Genomic DNA, 9,108 nt, shown 5'->3' with positions numbered 1-9,108 from the left:
TATCCGATTTGATGCCAAATATGCACATTGTAATATTTCTTTCAAAATTAATTCAATTTAGAAAATGGAACCCATCCGTTAACTACTTCTGGTAGTGTGCAAAGGTCAAAACTAACCTTTGCACAACTTAAGTAATTTCAATAGCCGCCTACTGTATATTTAGTTTTATCTCCAAGTTAGTAAAACCACATTTAAATTATTTCCAATATTTTTATTTTAATTTTTAAATCCGCTTTACAAATCATAGCTACGGCCACGAATACGTCTTCTGACTGCTACTGCACCTGCTCCAGTGCCAGCACCGGTCCCACCAGCAGCTGCATCTGGTCCAGGCGGTCCTGTGGGACCAATTGGGCCAGGTGGTCCATCAGGTCCACGTTCACCTTCGTAACCGCGAGGACCACGTTGGCCAGGCAATCCTGGGGGACCAATTGGTCCGGCTGGTCCTGTTCTTCCACGTTTACCACGAGGACCTGGTGGGCCAGGTAAACCAGTTCTACCCGGTGGACCACGATCGCCAGTTTCACCTTTAGGTCCCGGAGCTCCGGGTGGTCCAGGAGGACCCGGTGGTCCTGGTGGCCCAACGCGTATGTATTGGGATGTGGCCAACGCAACGTAGATAACTAAAAATATAACGAAGTGTTTAAAATTGAATTGATTCATTTATTTTGTTAGATATGTAAATACCTAAAAATAACAGAGTTATGGTCTTCATGACTGAAATTAGACTAAATTCTATGCCAACATTTTATTCAGTATTTATGTAGTTAATTTACATATTATGACTATGACCCATGGAGAAATTTGCCTAATCATTTGCAATAAACTGAGGAATAAAATTTTAACACCTTTGAGCTTCTGTCCATAGTTAAGAGATAGCAATCTTATTAAGGGAATCAAAAAACTTTTACGATTAACATTAAATGAATCCGTATTAGTAGGTGAGTGAAGAAGCGTATTTAAGCAACTTGTTTCAAGTGATTGGAGCATAGTTCTCAATCCATCATTGATTTGTAGAATGAGCAGTTTGAGTTTAACACAATTTTTGGGTATTTGTACTTTTGAATAAATAATTTTGTTTGTTTTACTCATACCTTCTTTATTTCCAGTCTTTTTGGGCCTATTGATTTTGGTTTGTGCCAAAAAATTCAGTGATGTTGGTGAACAGCGTGCCCTCCTGGGTGTACGCCAGCAACCCGCTGTAGTTTTACCCACGCCACAATGTGTTTGCCAACCGGGGCCACCAGGACCTCCCGGTCCTCCTGGCAGTGTTGGTCCCCAGGGTCAGAAAGGTGACAAAGGTCCCGAAGGTTTACCCGGACGTCATGGTCCTCCCGGCCCTAAGGGTCAACGTGGTTCTTCCGGTCGTACTGGCATTCCTGGTCCCATTGGTCCACCTGGTCGTCGCGGAAGACGTGGTTATCCCGGTGAACGTGGTCCTGCTGGTCCACCAGGACCACCCGGTCCCGCCGGCCCTGCTGGTCCTCCAGGTGCTGCAGCTGCTGCTCGTTCCCTGGATGGTGGATTTGGTTTGACTGCACGTGAATATGATGTCAATGTGGCACCCTATGAACATGATGACGAATCCGATGAAGATGATTATGATGACGAGGATGATGAACGTAAGAAGAAATAAAAACATGCCATGCTAAACTGTAATGAAAGGCTTGAATTTTTAAATAAATGTATTTGAAATCTAAATCATGTGTTTTCGTTTGCATTTGCCTTGTGCCAATTTATGGGTACTATGACTTAGGGAAATTTGACTTGATTGCATGCTAAAGAAGTAGCATGCAATCAAGTCATATTAGCATACACCGATATGTAAGGTAATTCTTATTTTATTGCAAGATTATCAACAACCGCGTGAATAAAGTATATTGTGAATATCAAACGACAACGTTGTTAATCAAAAACTTGACGTTTCAAGATACCAATCACAATACTAATTCAATGACTTTATAGCACGAAGAATTCGTATAAAATGTATAGAAGGTTACAATTGGTAACGTATAATTGAGAATTTAAATATTCCTCTCATGGTCACCCACATTGGTTGTGTCATTATGTTAAATAACGACGAGAAAACTAAGATTATTGAAAATACTATTAGTATCTCTAAAAAGAACGATCAGAATAATTTTGATCCTACATGTACATACATCGAGTTTTCATTAATTGATCTAATTTCTTCAGGATGCTCAATCGAGCACACATAGGGATTTGGACCTTTTAAAACCAAACATGTCTTTAAAATTATTTCAGTATGCTGTTCGAAATTTTGTCGTAAAAATATTAGGTTGGGGAAAAATAAATCTTTTATTTTTATATGAACTATAGGACTTTTTTTTAACATGCTTGGGAATGTGCGATTTGGGCCAAATATGCACCGTATTGTTGTATGATTTGTTGTCATTTAAAATGTAACTTGCCTCTATCATAGAAGTCCTGCTCTCTATTTGCCAAAACCTCCAGTAGTCGATTTTCACAATCCTCCTTAGATAACAATTTTTTATTATTAAGAAAAATCCGGACTGAGGCGGATGCATTAAAACTTCCCAACCAAGCACCCGAAGTTTCTGGCGAGTCACTGTAGATGTGTGACCTAGCGTTGTCCTGGTTGAACACGACACCAATTCTGGTCGTTTCTGGTCAATTGCTATCTTCAAACGGTCCAGTTGTTGACAGTAGAGATCAGAATTTAACATTTGGCCATATGGAAGCAACTTATAATTAATAATCCCCTTTCAGTCCCACCAAAAGCATGGCAGAACCTACAGACAATTAGTCCTGGTTTGGACACCGTTTGAGGTGCCTAACTGTTCTTTGACGACGATCGTTTTCGCACAGTGTTATCGTATGTGATCATTTCTCATCTCCAGTCACTATCCGTTTAAGAAATGGGTCTATCTCATTCCATTTGGCCAAGGGTCACAGATAGAAATTCGATACATCTTATTTATACCCTTCACCAGGGTATTATGTCTTTGTGCATATGTTTGTAACAGGCAAGAGGAAACGCGATAGACACATGGTTTCCTTTGAATCTCTTTCTCAATACGGTATCAATCGGAAAAACCTTGGGAGTTTTGTGTGCAGTTTTCGTTAAAGAGCATATATATGAGAGCTGTATCTAAATCTGAACTTAACACCCGTCATTCTTCCCAATCGGACAAAACTTTTTGGAGTTTGGTACCCATTTCTAAATATGTATATTTTTCCAATTTCAATAAAACTTGACACCCTTTTGGGGTAAACTCAATACGTTATGCAAAATTCTTGGCAATTTGGTGCACCATTTACATAGAATTGAAGAAATATATGGAAACTATATCTAAATCTGAACAAATTTCTACAAAACTCAACATAAGTTATTCTAGACCCAAAATTTCGTCTGAATCGCACAATCGTTGGGAATCCGGTGCATCATTTACATAAAATCGGGTGAAAATATATAATATATGGGAGTTATATCTAAATCTGAACCAATTTCAATACACTTTTACAGACATCAACCTGGACATAATTCAATTCATTATGCACAATTTGGTAGAAATCCGACAAATATTGGGAGTATGGTGTACAAAATCGGAAGAAAATATACATTGGAGCTATATGTAAATCTGAATCCATTTACTACAATTTCAATAGGGTCCATGGGTCAAGTATGTGACTTGTAAATGTTCACAAGAATACATGGACGGACGAACAGATGTTTGAAAATCGCTAACATTTAAAATCATGAATGGGGTGGAGATTCCTTTTAGAGGAAGCGACGTTTTGATGTGAAAAAAAAAAACTGTAACGGTTACAAATATTTTAACCCAGTTTATCATCGTTTCGCTGAAATTATCTGTGATGTAAGTGAAAGTGTGTAGATTTGTCGTTGATTAGGGCTGTTTTAAGAAAGCGTATCTACGCCTGCATCCCTATAAATTCCAACTCACGCAAAAACTGAAACCAGGTAACCATTCATAAATTCTTAGATACGTGGAATGGCTGCAAATTAAGGGTAAACACTTCCCTTGGATGTAGTCTGTATAAATTGGGCGCCTAAATATTGACCGGTCAGGCTTATTCCATAGTCAGATCCCTTTCTCTGCATAAAATTTCGATGTTCGGGTCATAATTGTGGCTTCTAGAGTCACCAGGAAAACAGACAAAAATAGGAGTGGACTTAAACCACTTTCAAATTAAACGACTCAGAACTATATAGACTCAGCTAGTTGAGATATGACGATTCGTATACTTTTTTCACGAAAAAATGTTTTATATTTACGTTTACTTTTGAAACCACGAAATATATAGCAATGTATTTAGAAGCCATAAATCTTAGGAGTGGCTCTGTATATGCAAAATTTCACAGCTCTATTTTAAATATTGCGATCTCTATCGTGATTTCAACAAACATAGATGCAAGCGTAGTTAAATCGTATTAAGAGGATTCTCACCTTACCTGTCCAAAACTCACAGTGGTAAAAAACAAACTGATGATTGATGTGAATCCTGAGACAGTGAGAAAAGTAAATATACCGAAATCAAAACCAGTAAGGAAAGTAGTAAAGTCGGACTTGGACGACTATATGATACCCTTCACCACTTTGGGTATATTCTACATATCGCAGGCTTAACTTGTAAAGGCAACAAGTCCAATTTTCGAGAAATTAAGATTTTGATACAGTTATGTATAAAAAGGCCAAATACATCGATCTAAAAAAATAAATATAGAGTTATCTGATTTGTTATTGTTGTCGCTGGCTTAACATCATGCCAAGGCTGTAAGTCCACTTTTTATTTTGAAGATTTTGGACATGATTTTCAGCCGAATTGATTGTAATTTGGTATTTTAGTTACTTATGGGGTATCTCACCTTCTGACAAAAACTTATCAATATTGGTACACTTTTTAGGGTACCGCCCATATAACGTTATCCCCAATATTCGATCGGCCAAAATAGCGACGTTTTTACTTGTTTTTTTTCATATTTGTGAATGAATTATTATTCCAAAACAATCTTTACTCTTTTAGATAATATTAACATGTAAAAAATCAAAATTATTGCGGTAATTAGAAAATATAATGATAGACAAGTTGTAAGAAAAAGACCTAAGTCCATTAAAACAAGCAAACTTAGCGACAGAAAAAGCTATAAGTCCCAAAAAAGGCGTGTATCTCAGCAAATACTTATTTTGTTCATTTTGCCTTTACGCAATTAAATTACACATACAATACAAAAAAAAAATGCATTTACACATTTAAAAAATCTCTATTCAACAGACAGTTCGATTGTTTTTTGTCTCTCCTGAAAAATTGTGAAATATGGACTTGCCGCCTTTACAAGTTAAACCAGCGATATGTATCCTAACATATGTAGAATATATCTGAACCGATTCCAGGGAAACTTGCCACAGACTAATTTATATTACATCAGTACGTTGTGTCAATCGGCCTAGCTATGGATCTTTTCACGAAGCTTAGCAACATCATTCTAGACTTAATTCAGTACGCTGTACCAAATTTCATGCAAATCGAAAGGTATATAGGAACTTTGATGCACCATTTACATAGAATCGACAAAACTATATATGGGAGCTATACTAAATCTGAACCGATTTTCTCGAAATTTGGCACACATCATCCTGGACCTAATTCAGTACTCTGTGCCAAATTGCATGCAAATCGAAAGATATATAGGGACTTTGGTGCACCATTAACCTTAAATCGGACGAAAATATATGGGAGCTATATCTAAATGTGAACCGATTTTCTCGAAACTTGGCACACATCATTCGGGACCTAATTCAGTACTCTGTGCCAAATTTCATGCAAATCTAAAGATATAGAGGGACTTTGGTGCCCATTTACCGTAAATCGGACGAAACTATATATGGGAGCTATATCTAAATCTGAACCGATTTTATCGAAACTTGGCACACATCATTCTGGACCTAATTCAGTACTCTGTGCCAAATTTCATGCAAATCGAAGGATATAGAGGGTCTTTGGTTCCCCATTTACCTTAAATCGGACGAAAATATATGGGAGCTATATTTAAATGTGAACCGATTTTTCCCAATTTCAATAGGGTTCGTCCTTGGGCCAAATAAGTGACTTGTGCCACTCATAAATACGACCTGTACTTTGTTTACAATTTAACATCTACAGACGGACAGACGGACATGCATAAATCGGCTCAGAAAGTGATTCTATGCATATTCTTAAAAGGAACCATGTCTATCTCGTTTCCTTTTGCCTGTTACAAACATATTGTTACGTTCTTGGATTTTACTGAATCCCCAAATAAAACGCGGGTTCTTTCGGATTACGATTATTACAATGATTTTATTCACACAACTTTACTTTGCACTTTACTTTACTCGACAATTCATTCACAACTCATTCACTGTCTTTCCATTTCCCCTATTTATATGTGGTGAAGGTTTCTAGTATAAAATAACAAAAACACATACAAACTTACATTGAGTAAACAATAACAACAACACATACAAACTTACATTGAGTTCGGTAAGTTGTGAAGTTTTTGCTTGCTATTTTATTTGTCAGCAATGGCGTGGTACATCATTCTCGTTTCCTTTTGCCTGTTACAAACATATGCACAAAGACATAATACCCTGTACCACAGTGTGGTGAAGGGTATAAAATACGCCAAGTTCGGTCAGTTGTGAACTTTTTGCTTGCTATTTTATTTGTCAGCAATGGCGTGGTACATCATGTATTGTTGCAATAAGTTCATATGTTTAATTTTAAAATGAATATCACCTTGAAGTTATGATTATTTTTAATCAGACTTTAACACTTATTTCTTAATCAGACTTTGTTAAGGTCCAGTTTTAAGGACATTTGTTATTCTGCGTGTTTGAAGGGTGGAAAAATCTTTCCAGGAAATTGTCAGTGTGAATCCATTTTTGTAGAGAGATTCCCGTCCCATTCTCCCAACCGAATGGTCTATAATTTAGAATTTTGTTGGTAGTAGTTTCTTCGCTGGAAATTTTCAATTTAGCTGTACATTTTGACATAGCCCCAAAAAACAGCGTAGCCCAATTTTCGGTAAATTGAAGGTTCTAACAGAATTTTCCAACAGCAGTGTTTCGCTTTTTTAATGGACAGGTTATTTACAAATACAGTATTCATATAAAAGTTCCAACTGATTTTATATACTTAGAATTAACTTGGAGAGGTTTAATTTTTGATCCTCTTTGGAGTAGTTATCATGGAAGAAATGTAATATCACCCAAATCTGACTCTGGTATTTTAATATCTGATTCATAAAACTAGGGAATGTATTATAAACCCTTCAAAGGACTATTGTTTTTCAGTGAGTCCAAAAAAGATGATAATCTATTGAATTTATTTGTATTTCTTAGTAGACCCAAAATGTTTCATATATGTTCCTCATGCTTGGTGATTTAAAACATATAATATGAAAAAAATGTAATATCAAGCAACTGTAATTTTTTTGTTAATAAAAATTTCTCATTAGAATAAAATACATTTGAATTTTTTTTTAATTGCAATCTACAATTAAATTGACAATTTTTAATGAAAATTCTTTAGAAATCATAATAACAAGAACAACAACAACAAAAAGAAAATCTAACAGAAAATTAACAAAACAATTTAAATGAAAACATTCTCCGACTAGAGATGGTACGAAAATTAATTTCATTCGGTCCAAGTATTGTCATTTCGTTGAATTTTTAATCATTGATTGTGGCGGTTACTTACCAATCTAAAGAAGATGACGAAGATATGGTGGCATATTGTAATGATGATGGGCACGTGGAGCAAGTAGGCAACGAAGTGAGTGCCGGAATGAAATATGACTTTGGCATACGCCCGTTCATTTCGACTCATAATTTGATTTCAAAAATACAATTTCAGCATAAATATGTATTCAGTACAAGGCAGGATAGGCGTTAATTTATCCCCAACAGAATTGTGAAAGGCAGGCATTATTCATTTGTTTGCGGAACGATAAATGGATTTTTTTGTAGCTCTGACTAAGCACGAGATTTACATACCTCCAGCAGCCAGTAGGCTTTTGAAATCATTTATTCCTTTTCATTAGTTGGCCACACCGCCATATTCGCCCGGCTGAGAGGCCAGCCGTCACTTATTGTGTTTACTTATGACAATTTCAATTTCTTAAATTAATCGCTGTTGAAAGACTTCAATTAAGCGCATTTCTATTCCTAAGGATTTCGTTTTGTTTGGCATTTTTGTTGTCGGCTATTTTCTCTTTCGCAGACATCCCGTCCACGACTGCTCCCATAAATAATATTTCTTTTCCTGACTTTTGTTTGTTGGAATTCTGTTGTCATTTTGTTGCTAATGCATAATTTAATTTCAACATTGCCTTCTGTCGGATTTATGTATTGTGTATTGAAATGGATTTATTCTGGTCAGGATAATCCCTCAATAAAATATTTTCTTGTCGTTGCCCATTGTTTATTTTCGATTCACATTATAATTCTTAAGAGAAGATTTTTTTTGCTGTAGTCTCTGACTGTGGGTGATTTGTGAATGCCGGGGGCGATATGAATGCAATGTAAATAATGGCAAGAGATTTTTTATTGGATTTGACAAGTTTTATGTTAATTTGATAATGACAGTGTTTTATTGCTAGTTGGCCTTAAATTCTGGAAGGTATGAAGTAATGTGAAAAATAAAATTTGCTATCTTGGGTCTTGCTGAGATTGTCTTCATCCCAGAAATATGCCTATATGTGTACATATAACAACATTACAGATATGAACAAGATCTGACTGACTTATTTAACGATTCATCAACGCACAGACGAAACAGCTGAAGCTAGAATTTTGAAATTTTGGATGAGGGTCACGATTGATCCAAAGGTGACAGATAAGGCTGGGTTTTTGGAAATTCGTACTAGAACGGTACGAAAAATACTAATGTGATACCATTTGTATTTGGCAAAACCGGTAGAGCTAGAACTCTTAAATTTTAAATGAGGATCACTGATGGAGTGTAAAATATATATAGCAAAGGGTTTTTTTGGACTTTCGAACTATAAGTATACAAAAGTACTAAAATGTACTCAATTTGGTACAATTTCGTAGAATGTGA

The 9,108-nt window shown here is 36.0% G+C and overlaps 2 protein-coding genes across 2 annotated transcripts; one reads left to right on the top strand and one right to left on the bottom strand.

The window, feature by feature from the left end:
- Positions 1-234: 234 nt before the first annotated feature.
- LOC133336563 (collagen alpha-1(I) chain-like) lies at positions 235-715 on the bottom strand. The gene is made up of 2 exons (XM_061544844.1): positions 688-715; positions 235-623 (listed from the first exon to the last, which is right to left on the bottom strand). Exons 1-2 carry the CDS (start codon positions 713-715, stop codon positions 235-237), a joined length of 417 nt encoding a protein of 138 aa, XP_061400828.1.
- A 303-nt stretch (positions 716-1,018) lies between these two features.
- LOC133336562 (collagen alpha-1(X) chain-like) lies at positions 1,019-1,636 on the top strand. Its single transcript, XM_061544843.1, has 2 exons — positions 1,019-1,049; positions 1,110-1,636. The coding sequence occupies exons 1-2, from the start codon at positions 1,019-1,021 to the stop codon at positions 1,634-1,636; spliced, it is 558 nt and encodes a 185-aa protein (XP_061400827.1).
- The last annotated feature ends 7,472 nt before the right edge of the window (positions 1,637-9,108 follow it).

The sequence above is a fragment of the Musca vetustissima genome, unplaced genomic scaffold (assembly GCF_032173495.1).
Source record: "Musca vetustissima isolate MV318-11 ecotype Yass unplaced genomic scaffold, APGP_CSIRO_Mvet_v1 utg117618, whole genome shotgun sequence".
In the NCBI taxonomy this organism is placed as follows: domain Eukaryota; kingdom Metazoa; phylum Arthropoda; class Insecta; order Diptera; family Muscidae; genus Musca; species Musca vetustissima.
This window is presented reverse-complemented; position numbering and strand designations above follow the sequence as displayed.